At 37.5% G+C, this 14,237-nt stretch overlaps 1 protein-coding gene across 1 annotated transcript in view; it reads left to right on the top strand.

The window, feature by feature from the left end:
* GPA33 (glycoprotein A33) overlaps positions 1-14,237 on the top strand; it is a 32,435-nt gene that overhangs the window by 9,156 nt on the left and 9,042 nt on the right. The window contains exons 2-5 of the mRNA XM_063305524.1: positions 5,241-5,404; positions 7,457-7,667; positions 8,359-8,523; positions 13,027-13,137. Coding sequence (XP_063161594.1) covers positions 5,241-5,404; positions 7,457-7,667; positions 8,359-8,523; positions 13,027-13,137 — 651 coding nt within the window. The remainder of the gene's footprint in view (positions 1-5,240; positions 5,405-7,456; positions 7,668-8,358; positions 8,524-13,026; positions 13,138-14,237) is intronic.

Here is a 14,237-nt window from a genome sequence, read left to right as displayed (position 1 = left end):
CTAGTTTTCTTTCCTTTCCTTTCTGCACAGATTGGTGTTACGCTGAGAGACTAACTTCTTAATTGTCCCTAATATACACTTTCAGAGAAGCATAGAATGTAAGGATTGGTAAGGCCCTTGCGGATCATCCAACCCCTACGCAGTTCAGGCTTCTGGCTTTCCTGATAGAGGGCCATCCAGCACCTGTTTAAACATCTCCTGTGGACAAACTAGGCTATAGATCGTAGTTTTATAGTTTTTTAATCCTGGTTTTATACTTTATATTTTGTAATCCCATGCTATTTTTTTTTATTAATGTTTTATTCCATCTACTTTTATTTGGAATGATTATGTTATTTGTTTTATGCTGGTCTGTGATCAAAATAAAAGCAGCAACATCAACAACAAATTCTTTTTGAACAGTATTACTTATTTGAAGATACTGGAACCAAAGAGGCACTTCTGACCATTCCAAGGAAAGAGCCTTAAAAGATTTGTTAATTTCTGCAATCTACAGTATATGAAATAGTACCTCTCTACTGATTAATTTTTTGTGGAGAAGTCTGGAATTCTGAATATAGAATTCTTCTATATTTATCCCATACTTTTAGTACTGTAAACAATTTAGAATTGAGTACTCTCTGATAGATTTGACACTTCTGTTTATATCCAACCATTTATATTTATGCAAGCCTTTTGGGAGTGTCCTGCTCTTTCAATAGAGGAAACCTAGCCTTATGCTGAGATCCAATATTTTCTTACTAAGTATATGGATAGTCCTCGCTTACTGACCACTTGTTCAGGGACCATTTGAAGTTGTGATGGTGCTGAACGTGTGGTACTTATGACTGGTCCTCAAAGTTCCAGCCATTGCACCACCCATGCAGTCACATGATCATGATTCAGGAGTTTGGCAACCAGCTTGCACTTAGGACAGTGGTCATGTGATCGCCATTTGCGACCCTCCCTGCCGGCTTCCCACAAGCAAAGTCAACAGGGAAGCCAGCAGGGAAGGTCAAAAGTCACTCCACAGCCTCCTTCCCTGGCTTCCCTGCACTCATGCTGAGTCGCGCCCAGCTTCCCTCGGCCTCCATGGGCACGCTTACAACCTGTGTCGGGCCTCTCAGGACTTTCCCTCCTGCAACACCTCCCCGTGGCACCCCCGTGCTCCTTAACTGGGACTCCTGCCTCTTTTCACTTAATGACCTGTGTGTCTTGGGGTTAGTACAGCAACCGGGACTGCCTGGATTGTTTATGACCTCATCGCTTACTGACTGAAATCCCAGTCCCAATTGCTGTCGTAATTTTTTTTTTTAAAGATTTGTATGGCTGCCTAACTTAACTCTGGGTGGCTCACAGCAGCAGTAAAACCAGTAACTATAAAACATAACTATAAAATGATAAAACAGTAAAACAAACAAACAAAAAAACCCTTAATCATCCCCTTAGGATGCCCTGCAGCAAGCTCCAATTACGCTCATTCCATTCTTTCCATTGCATTCTTATAGAATTACCCATAATCCCAGAAAACATCAACAAGAAATACCATAATTTACTGATATACATGTGCTCAGCAGCAAGAATAAAATTTGCCCAACACTGGAAGAAAGATACAATTCTAACAATATCTGATTGGGAATTTAAACTTGGAGAATATGTAGCAATGGCAAAATTAACAGTATATATTCACACAGAAGTTTAACCAAATTTAAGCAAGAATGGTTCTCATATACATTTCATGCAATATGGCAAACATAAACATTTATAATTTGGTTTCTAAGGGGGCCTAAATGTTTATAAACAACGTAAATTAGTAGAAGCACAAAAAGGGGGAAGTTAGAAACCAAATAACCTTGTTTCCTTGTTTCCTTTTAGTTGTTGTTGCCTATTTTGCTTTGTCTATGTTCTTTTTTTTCCTCAATATGCAGAAATAATAAATAACAATACAGCAGAGACCTTCATATTAAGTAATCAGCTTAAGACAGAAACCTTTATTGTACAACAAATATTTTTATGTAATTTGCACCTGCTTCTTAATGTTATATTCAACTTCGGATGTAAAAGCTAAATAATCTTATGCTTATTAACACTGACTTTGTAAATCATAGTTAATACTAATATAATACCTTTCCTTCCCCCCCCCCCTATGTTTAATGGTCTAAGTTATTCAAACAATAGTGTGTTAATAATTTCTAGTCAACACTATAAAACACAACTGTATCAGAATAATATAATGTATTACATATGTCTATAACAACATAATAAAATGAATAAAATGGATTTATCAGAACTTCTTTAAAAGTCTTATAGTATGTTGCAGAAAAAAACACCTGGTCCTGGGGATTTAATCCTCTCATAAGCACTTTATTGGAATTCTATACTGTGAATAAAGAAACATTCAAAGTTAAATTAGTTTGGAAGAAGCTCTTTAATTCAAACTGGCAATTGAATTTAATATCTTCTTGCAGTAATAATAGACCATTCAGTCTCTACTTCAAGCCAGAGATATATTCTTTCTCTTAAGAATATTTATGTCTCCATGTGTCTGAGAGAGAAAATCTATAACATTTTTTTGGAAATTTATCAGAATTCCTTTTGTATAAACCAGATTTATACGACAGAGAGAGAGAGAGAAAATGGGGAATGGAAAAAAAAATCATTCATATCTCCAAGAATCAAAATATCTTCCTCTGCGATTTCAATCAGTAATTTTCTCCTTGTTCAGTTTGAAATTGTAATAATAAAAATCACTGTATTTCACCCTGAATCTGTTTTTCTAAATTCCACAATAAGTTTCTGATGTATATAACTACTCCATTTTTGTAACTCCAGAAGCCACACACTTTTGTCCTAAACTTTGCATTCTTGCAAGTTAACCTAGTCTTTTTAACATGTCTCTTGAAGATATATCTTCCTTCCTTTTTTATTTTTGAAAAGAACATTTTCATTTTAAATGGGCTATTCAGTCAGTTAATGTTTGTTCAGAATATTTTGATTTGATCCATAATGTCAGTTATCAATGACATTTATAAAAGAAGAGGTATTGCTTTATTCATTTTTTAATATCTTTTTGCTCTGAATTATTTTTGGCTTGTTCTGTGGCTCATGCATATTGTTAACATCCCTCTGTTGAGTGTGCTAAGGGTTTGCTGCTATCTATAAAATGTCCACACGAAATGGAGTAGCCCACCTGTTGACGCTGAGCATGGGATCTTCTGCATGCAAAGCATGGGCTAGATTACTGAAGTAAGATCCTGATGAAAAGTTAACATGTGAAGAATTGAATAACAATCCTGGATAAGCTTTGCAGGGCTGCTGTGAGGAATACTCTCAGCAACTGCCAGACAGAGTTGGATTCTAGCTAGGCAGATCCTTTGGAAGTGACTGAGACATGTTTGAGCCTTGTTAACTGGGAGGAGTTTGTGCCAGTTGATCCTGAGGAAGTAGACAGGGTCCTCGTGGCTGTGAGCTTGGCCATCTATGTTCTGGACCCATGTCCTCCTAGTTTGTTAAGGCCTCCCGGAAGGTGGCATGTGGCTAGGTCCAAGCCGTGGATAATGCCTCTCTGCAGGAGGAAATGGGATTGCCTGCCCTGAAGGAGGCAGTGGTGGGCCCACTTTTTGGGGAAGGTGGTTGGCACTCAGCTTCAGAGGGCCCTGGATAAAAGAGATTATCTGGACCTTTTTCAGTGAGTTCAGGCCGGTGTACAGTACTGAAACGGCATTAGCTGTGCTTACAGATGACCTTTGGAGAGCTCGGAATGGGGAGTGGTGCAACTGTCCTGTCCCTCCTGGATCTCTCAGTGGCTTTTGATACCATTGACCATGGTATTCTTCTGGACCAGCTTTGTGGGTTAAGAGTGGGAGGCACTCTATTGTGGTGGTTCTCCTCCTTTCTCCATGGCCAGTTGCAGTTGGTGTTGTGGGGGGGGGTAAAGGTTGAGCCCTAGGCCCTGCAGTGAGGGGTGCCTCAGAGGTTAGGTGTCTCACCTCTTCTCTTTAACATCTACATGAAACCACTAGGTGAGATCATTCACTGGCGTGGAGTGTGGTATCATCAGTGTGCTGATGATAGCCAGTTATGCAGTACATCTCCACCTCAGACTGGGCAGCTGAGGGAGGCTGTGAGGGTCTGGATGGAGAGGAACTGACTTCAATTCAACCATGGCAAGATGGAGCAGCTTTAGGTCTTTGACTCCCCAGGGTCTGATGATATGTCATTTTTGACTCTGAATGGAGTTGCGCTTCCCTGGACTGAGCTGGTGTGCAATTAGAGGATCCTGGACTCACAGCTCCTGCTTGAGGAGCAAGTAGCAGCTGTGGCTAAGGGGGCCTTTGCACAGATTCATCTTGTGTGCCAGTTATGCCTTTTCCTGAACTGGGAGGCCTTGCTCATAACCACTCATACCTTGATCACTTCCCGTTTGGTTTACTCCATGCACTTTACATGGGGCTGCCCTTGAAGGCCACCTGAGTACTACAACTGGCCCAGAATGCAGTAGTGCATGCAGTGCGGGGTGCTCCCAGGTTTGCCCACATTATACCTCATTGCACGAGTTGCACTGGCTCCCAGTTTCAAGTTGCTAATTATCATGGGACCAGGCTATTTGTGGGTCTGCGTCTTCCTGAGAGTATCTGCCCATCCCACCAAATTGGATAATTCCCTTCCCTGAAATGCTGGCTTCTAGCAGGACCTAGGAAGCATGCCTTTTCCAGTAGAACACCCTTCACCTGGGTAATCTGGCAGGCCCACACCCTTTTAGACTTCTGAAAGGCCATCAAGACTTGGGGTCTTTACCCAGTCATTGGAGTAGAATGATGGTGTTTGTGGATGGTTGTTGTGGCATCCCAGGAAGATGATTGAGGCACTGGGATTTTAATTTTTGTTTTATGGTTTTATGGCTTTTATGATTTTGTGGTTTTATTGTTTGTTGTGAGATTCCCAGAGTTGTGCTTTAATATGGGTGGCCATACAAATCTTTTAAATTAATAAATAAATATTCATTTGATGAACAAAAATGTGAGATAGCTGCAGCTGCCTAACTAGTTTAGACCAATTTGGTATTTTAGTAGAAAGTGTCTAATCAAATCATACTGTGGGTTTTCCTTCAAAGACCTTCTTTTTTTGTTCATTTTTCCCATTCTCTTAATGTTTTGGAGGGAGGGTGTTTAGGAATACAAATTTTTTAAAGCATTTCCCCCAATCATGATGATAGAGATACATCAGGGTTTTCTGTTTCTTTCTCTGTGTATCTTTTTCAGTGGTAGCAGCTGTTCATGCCCTTTCAGTATTAGGACCTTCAAAGGCAGTGAAAGTAGAAAGAGGATATAATGCCACCCTACCATGCAACTTCAAAAGTAATGCTGTTCCAGAGAAAACAGATTCTGTTTTTTGGAGGGGAAGGTACCTAGGAAGCTCTCATATGGTAAGATATATACATATATGTTTGTGGGTAAAGTATGACTGAGTGAGGAAATAGGTATTTTAGGGAAACTAAGAATCTTCTCTGACCTCTATTAATAACTAAAGCGAGTTCCTATTGGAGGAAATATCTTTCAGAAAAACTGGTACCACATTACATAGAGGCGTACAAGGGAAAGCCAGTTCTCAGTTTGAGCTGAGAAACAATTGGAAGTCAATATAGTTAATTCAGGGTTGGAGAGTTACTGCTCTTTAAAGTGCATGCTAAACACTAGTCTGGCAACCATTTTTTTTCACTAGTTGATTTGTCCAGAATCTGCTCCAGGGTCACCCCAGGTAGGGTACATGACAGTAATTGAAATAGGAGACCATTAAGGCATGGATCCCTGCTCCTTGGTAGCCCTGAAAAGGACAAATTTAGAGTAGTAAGGAGATAGTTCTGCCCAAAGCAGATCCTTGCTCTTCCAGGAGTGATGCTAAGATTAGCCCAAACTGCAGATCTTTTCCTTCAGAGGAAGTTCACAGACATATAGAGCAATCTGTTCCACCAAATCCAGACTGTCTTATGTACTGTCCACAACAGAACCTCCATCTTATGCAGTATATTACACTGTAAACCTCAGCTGGTTAATCTATATCCAGTTCCTCACTGTGTTCAAACAATGATTTAGGGCAGAGGTGCCTTCCCTTTTTTTCAGTGGGAGGCTGCATTTTATTATTTTCTGCCACCAAAAAGAGTTTATAAGACAAGCATATGTTGAGGAAAATTGATGAAGATGATTTATCATTATTATCATATTTTACCCTTTTCCTTTCTCTTCTAAAGAAAGTAGGAAACTGTCTTATCCCTGATAAAATAAGTCTAGTTTTGTCTACTTTGACTATTTTGCAGCCTTTCAGATTCAAAGACAAAAAGGTACCTCAGAGCATGTGGGGGCACAAAGATAACATCAGTCTGCAGCTAAAGCAGCTACATTTTTTAATGCAGCCACAACTTATACTTCTAGAAATAGCAGCATTGGTGATATTGGCAAGACTGAGTTTCACCAAAGAACAGAGCAAGAAGAACATGGGTGCTTTTTGATGAATTTTTTAGTTTAAGTTCCCTACCATTCACAACAGGGTTCAGCATCATCAATTTCCTTTCCAAACCTTTCACTTCCTTTATATAAGTTCTTCTTTTTCTTGTGGTACAGCAATTAAGATGTTAAAACTAGGATGGGGGACACGAGCTTCTGGAGAAAAAACAGGATATAAATCAAATAAATCAATATACCCTCAAATGAAGTTCAACTCTTAATGACTGCATCCAAAGCAAAAAACTATCCAGAAGGAAAATTGCACAGTGCTTTCTGGGTGAACCGCTGGATGAATCCATTGGAGTAGGGTTTGTTTGTTTTTTAAAAGAAAGAAATCCTGGAGCACAATCTCCTTTTCAATGTCTTCCATATTCAAAATACAGCCAAACGTAGTTGTGTGCCCTTGAAGGGGGACTCAACATTTTTGGACCATTAGATACATTGGATATTTTGAGAATGTATAATGGATACAATCAAAGAAAAGCACTGCAGGTAGAGGGGCTTGGCCATTTAGAAAATAGTTGTCACAATGTGAACCATTCAATTTGTCAGAATGTAAACAATTGAGATTGTTCCATGACATGTTCTGTAGGTCTATAGGAAATTTAGTTTATCTTTACTCCAGTTTATCTTTTTTCCCCTCCTTACTAGGCAGGTAGTCATATTTATGAATAAAAGATTGAGCTGCAGCCAAACATGATAGGCCACTTATTGTGCCTGTATAGATTCAAGGCTGTTCTTGAAACTACTGTACATAAGATTCTGGAAGCAGATCCTAGGTAGCCTTCCATATTCCTTTTTTTATTTTGTTGGAAATCAACGTAATTCTTACTTTTCTGAAAACATTGAGAGGGCAAAGAGCTTGGAAGATAGCAAGAAAAGTGCCCTCTGTGTTCATTTATGCTGCAGCACAACGATGGGAATCCCAATGTTACACTAACAAGTCTTTTAATGTGGTACCCTTCTTTCTTGTCTAGGAAGAATTTGCTAGGAAGAAGTTTTCTGGTACTGAATTCTATGCAAAACCTTATGAAGGTCGTTTAAGATTCTCTCCCAGTTTAGAAAATGGTGATGCTGGAATCACATTTAATGAGGTGATCATGGATGACAATGGAACCTATGAATGCATAGTGGAGATAACGCATGATTACCCCTCAAGAAGTGCCTACATAGAACTTTTCGTCCTTGGTAAGGCATTCTGCCCTTTGTATTTCTGTCTGCCCAATATCTTGATTCAATAGTATAGTACAGTAAACAGGAAGTGGTGCCTGCAATGATCTGAAACACTCTTTTCACAAATTCAGTGTGGAATACAATAGCCACACACAGTTGTGTATAGTATAAACATTATTATGCAGTGCTTGGGGTGTAGACTATGTCCTAATACTTGAGAAGCAGTACTGAAGACTTTTGGGTGTTTTAGCCAGTTTGCTATTTGACTGAAACAGTCAAGAAGTTAGGAAACTGTCTTATATCTAGTCAGTTAAGCCCAGTTTGTCTCCTCTGATTGAAGATTTCTAAGTATACAGTGTCTCAGAAGAGGACTTTCCCATCATTTGCTAAATCACCTTTTAACTGGAAATGCTGGTGAAAGAACTTGAGACTTCTGCGCTGGAAGCATGTGCACTGTTATCAAGTTGTGGCATCTTCTCCATTATTATATATACATGCATCTGTATGAACAAGCTAAATAGGGAAGATATATTGCAGCTCTGTAGCAAAAAATATTATTTCCAATAAATGGATTTGAAAAACTGGAATTACTGCTAATGTTAGAATTTAGAGACTAAGGTATGGAATTAGTATTCTGGTGATGCTTCTCTCTTTATGTTACTGAACCTGCTCATGATTATTGTTTTCCTCCCATCTTTTTATCTAGTGTCTCCATCCGAGCCAGAGTGCAACATTTTAGGGACCCCAGAATATGGTCGAAATATTAACCTGACTTGCAATTCTGATGAAGGATCCCCGAAGCCTCAGTATACCTGGCAAAGTTACAATACACAGAATGAAAACCGACCACTTCAAGGAACAACCATAGGAGGTATACTCTGACTTCCCATTCATAGAAATTAAGTTTTTCTTTCATTTTTAAAATAATCTATATAATTTTAAGTCTGTCCTCATCATTGAAATGAGAATCTTCATTTGAATTTCTTAAAAAATACTTCTCCTTGGGGAAAAAAAAATGACATAGTGTGATCTTTGAATCTGTTCCAACACAGACAAGAGCCATATAAAAGAACTTATATTTTCCTCTGTCTTAAAGGAACTTCTAAAATATGGATGGAGAATCAGTGGTTTGCCATATGTTTGACTTTAGCACCCATTATTTTCACCCAGCTGTCTGAGACTGAGTCTAATAATCTCTGCAGGGCCAATTTCATTCCTTATAACTTTTTAGAGCTTCCCAATTTATGGGAAATTAATGGCAGTTTTAAAGGAATTTTACAGATAATGATTTCTAAGTATTAATGATGGGAACTTTTTATCTAGGACCAGCTTTGTTTAAGTCCCACATCTGCAAGTTATAAAAACAAGCCAAAGTGATATTGCTGCAGGATGAGAAGGAACGAGAGGCCTTGCTAATGGGTACCCCTTTTTTAATTACCCAAGACTACATGTGGTCTATGAGATGGCTTTAAAAAAAAAGGCATCCTTCTCTCCTGAGCATTTTTGTCATACCATTCATTTTTCCTCTAGTTCTTCACTGTTCATTTCATATTAGCAACATTATGGTATAATGACGCAGAAGTGAGCTTCTCATCCTCTTAAACTCTACGTTCTTATTTCTTTCCAAGGGGAGGCTGTCCCACACTTACACCCACCATCATTCTACTCCTAATAGTAATTCAGCATAATTGCTTGGTTCTTTTGCAATGGCAATTAAAACCAGTACTTTAATGTCTGCTCCTTGCCCTTTCAAAACTTTAATGAAGGGTCAATACAATGACCAGTTATCATGTGCTAATTTATCAAAAGTAAAAGTATTCACTTAGTATTCACTGATTGACAGGAAGTAAGAACATGTTTGATTAAAAACTTATCTCTGCATTGAAGTAATATTTGCATGACTGGTTTCATAAATAAATATTGTTAGATATCTATAATTTTGAAGCCAAAATGTGTGAGCTTGGCTACTTGGATAGAATAATGCACCCATCTTTGCTGATGCAGATCTTATTGTCGAATGAGCCAACATCTCACAAATTTTAGTGCTTACTTTGAGCATGAAATCACAAATAGTTAAATGTAGTTGCATTTTATATATTAAATCAGTGCTTTACATCCATTTTGAATGTGAGGCCTGAGGTTCTTATTGGAAGGAATAATACCATGTCAGCTTTCTGCAATCTGTGATTTTTGTGGTAATTTCTCTCTATCAAATATCTTATAAGTTTGATAGTCTCTCAGCTAGACTCAGAGGAAGACCATCTCACTGAAGAAAAATTATTCACCTCCTCTGATCCTTACTTTATTTCTCACATTTCTTCAGTTACACAGCCAGAAAGAGCAGTCAGCCATATTGTTAGGCCAAATGAGAGACCAAATTGTTAGGCTCATGTGGCATGTTCTGGGAGGCCACAAGCTTGTATTGCAGGTGTGATACTTAGCTTACTGTAGCTGGAAAGCACTGCCCCATTCTCAATATTGTATAAATATACAAACCTGAAATATACCAATAACTGCAGGTGAAACAAAAGTGGACACCATCTTGTTCTTTAACTCTCCAGGCCATGCTCAAAATCCGACACCAACACTATAATGAAGACAAAGGGGAAGATAGCTTCTATTTCTTCCATCCTGGGACACATGCCATGTTGTCTGTTTGAGCATGCCTTGATTAGACTATACTGTAGTTGTTAGAAAGAAAATATATTAGCAATTATGCTTGCTGTACACCAGATGGACCTATAGATGGTAGCACCAGATCAGAAAATCTTCCCTAAATGCTAATAAGTTGTCTGTATAGCACTGCTTATTTTTTTCTTTCATTCTCCTTTTTTCTATAAAACAATATCAGAGAAATATTACTTGTAAATTTGCAGTATGGAAGGTGAAAAAAGATCAAGGCTAATATCTCTGTTTCATTTTTTTATGTTAGGATTCACATGATTGAAATGGAGAACATATATAAATCGACAAAGTATAGATATTCACATAAAAGCACAAAAATTGAACATGCAATGAGTTTGAATTGTTTGGCCAATATGCTTTATTTACAAATTAATTTGTTTATTGTACTTCTATACTGCCCATTTGTAGGAGTTCCCTGCGCAATATATACTCAATGAAACATACTATAGAATATTTTAAAACAATGTAGAAATCCTACAATATAAAACAACATTGTAAAAACAATATAAAAGCCTACAGAGAATACAGCACAACTGATAAAATAAAAAATTAAGAGTAGCAATAAATAATGGCATAAAAATAAAGGAATAGAATCATAATAATGATTAAAAACATAGATCACAATAAAATATTAAAGTAAATAATTCACCCAAGACATTTCATGCATTTCTGGACAACGTATTTCCCCTTCAAATGGAGGATTCCCAATTAATGCTTTCTTACCAATATGTGCAGATTCTCTATGCTCACAATAATTCTATGCTGCTTCTCCACTCAGTCTCTCTTTCCATTGCATGTCCTTTGGTAAACACAGGCACAATCTGAAGAAAACTTGCATGTAAAGGAAATTCCCTACTATTCATTCTATCTGAAAGTGCAGTTTTCCTTCTGTTCAGGAGCTGATATTATAAACCAGCTTACCTGGTTCAAGAACAGCTCTTCATATTGCAATCTACAAATGGCTTGGCTGGGTACCTGTGGAGATTCAAGCTATTATTATGAGAGACATTTCCTGAAATATTTCAAAGTTAGATTTACAGTTAACTAACTTATCCCAGAAGGGAAGAATTACTAAAAACATGGAGAGTGATCAGATTAATGGCATTTAACTAATTTAAATTATTCATTTAATTTTAGTCTTTGATCTAGATCTATTTACTATCTAGTGCATGGTCTCCAGTGCACCTTCCAAAGATAAGTACTGTTCCTGGGCTATTTAAAACATGTACTGTATAGCACATTACAGCTTTCTTGTTGGGCAAATAAAGAAACACTTGAAACACTCTTAGGATTGAGGCTCAGAAGTTCTAAATAACATGTTGATTCCCACAAATAATGAAATTTTTTAGAGAGATGGATAAAGTTTTGCAAATGCTAAGATAATCTTTGCCTACTCTGCATGGACCACTGATAATCCAATATAGCTGCCAGGCACTATTTTGCAGAAGACTGCACTGGTTCATTAGCTTTCTATTATTAAAGGTTCATTAATGGATGCAACTTATTAGCCACATTTACTATACCAAGTTTGTTTGCCAATCCATTTCTCAGAGAACAGTAAGCTTTTTACAAATTTCACTACAACTTCTCACCTTCATTTTATATGTATAATTGTTAAAAATATGGTACTTCTAGATTTGTGAAAACATAATTCCCTATCTGGAAATAAATCAACAGGACAAGAAATCAATTTATAAATTTGGAAATTAAGGCAGTATTCATATACAGTATTAAACCACAATGCTATTATAGTTAGTGAATAGATATCTGGGTTCTAATTCTAAAGTATTACATTCTTTATACTGTACAACCTTCAACATATTACATTCCCTGAGAGATTTAATATATCATGCTGACCTATAAACCATGGTTTACCAACCATAATGGCTATGCTCGCACATTGTGTTCAGTCAAAAGCAAATGAACCATGTCATGAGTCTTTCCCATTGTGCTGAGTTAAAGTACTACCCACCCATCTTTGAGTAGGGAGTAAATTATACTGATAGGTATATATACTGTTCTCCTCTTGCTATACTGCCTCTCTTCACTCTGTTCCCACTTACTGCCAATCATTTGACTTCTCTCCAAGGTAATTGGTGACAAAACCTGACAGATTTTATATACCTGAGGCTGTCCTTGGATTGTATTTAAATAAAGGTGGGGTGGAATACTACTTTAAGAGTGGTAGAGCTAAGGATGACTTGAACCTGTCTTATTCATGGACTGGGGAAAAGAGGAAGGCGGACAATGTCATTGAGAATCAGCAGAAAAAGATGTGGCCAGGGCATTTGTGCCATGGTTAATGCAAGTGGGGAAGGAACTATGCACAGTATGTGAACCCAGCCCCTGTTGACTGTGGGCTACTCTCCCTTTGCTTAACTTATCTTGCCAGGATCATTGGGAGAATAAAACTGGGGCAAGACTGTTATATGACTTCCTGACTTAGAAATCTGGTGGGCTAAAAAGATTTTAAAAGGATTGCAAATGAGGCCAGCAAACATAGCAGCTGAACTACAATACTAAGATTCCTCATACCACATTTTATGGGGTTATTAACCTTCCATGATATCATCACATTGAACTGATTTCATATATGGGAAAGGAAGAGACAGATGAAAACAGTATTTTTCTGTTTGTACGGTACCTGCTACAGTATGTTATCAAGGCCTTTTTTCTTCTTTTGTACCAGGAGTGCTAATGCTGAACAACATTTCTGCAGACACCACTGGATACTATATCTGCATTTCCAAAAACACTGTTGGAGAAGCTACATGCAACATCACAGTTGCTGTTCGACCTCGTAAGTGTTTGAGAATGCTTGGATGGGGTAGAATTAAGTAGAAAACAATACATTGATAGAATAAGCTCAACATTTTTTAGAACAGGCAGAGCACCTCATAATAAGAAATACTGTCTATGTTTTACTGGCAGATGTCTTCTAGAATGCTTTCCTATAGTTAAGCATTTTTTATAGGACCATCATGCTTGCTTGTTCATTTTTTACAGGGTTCCTATATGACATTATCAGATCCTCCTCCTCTTGTGTTTAGTCCACATCAAAGATCCTTTTCTGCCCCTAAGAGGTATATTTGCAGTATGTGTGGTGATCTGGTTTTGTCACCATGCTTGGAGTGGGGAGAGGAAGAGCCTTTCTGGGGCTGGTTAGTTCCCTAGCCCTGCAGGGACCAGCCTTATCCCTTTATGGGCTGAATTTGATCTGCCCTTACTTGGATTTTATTGTATTTTATATTTATTGAGTATTGGTTTATAAAATTATTTATAATTTTATTGAATTTTAAATTGTTTTTACTGTCAACCGCCCAGGGTCCCCCATGTGGGGGAGATGGGCGGTTAAATAGATAGATAGATAGATAGATAGATAGATAGATAGATAGATAAATAAAATCTGTTATGTAGGGGAGCCAGTTACTCATCTCTATGCTACAACAGACCTTCCCTATTAACTTTGGTTAGTGTCAGTTGAATCATGTATTTTTAATTGATTTTTTGTTTGTTTCAGCTGATACATATTCTGGAGTAGTAATATATAGTGCTGAAATGCAGCATTTAAAAAGAATTTTAACCAAAAACATTTTAAACATTTTTAATTTTTTAAAAAAATTAGTGGTGTTTCATCATCATGGGGAAAGCAAGGGAATTATTTTATTGTTTGCTTCTACTTTTTCACTGTAACTAAATAACTGTGCAGTAGCTCCATAGGTAAGGAAACGTGTCAGCACATTTAGTAACTGTCTGAAAAAGGTATTGTCAGATGAATAGTCTCAGATGCATTTTGTTTATGCATCCTATTATGTTCCACCAGAATGCCAATTTTTGGTGGATGGAACAAAATAGAGCGCATAAACAAAAAGCTCTAGATTCTGTTCAAATAACTTGTTT

Source organism: Candoia aspera, chromosome 5, assembly GCF_035149785.1.
Source record: "Candoia aspera isolate rCanAsp1 chromosome 5, rCanAsp1.hap2, whole genome shotgun sequence".
Taxonomy (NCBI): Eukaryota; Metazoa; Chordata; class Lepidosauria; order Squamata; family Boidae; genus Candoia; species Candoia aspera.
The sequence above is the reverse complement of the archived record's forward strand: the minus strand, read 5'-3'. Positions and strand labels throughout refer to the sequence as shown.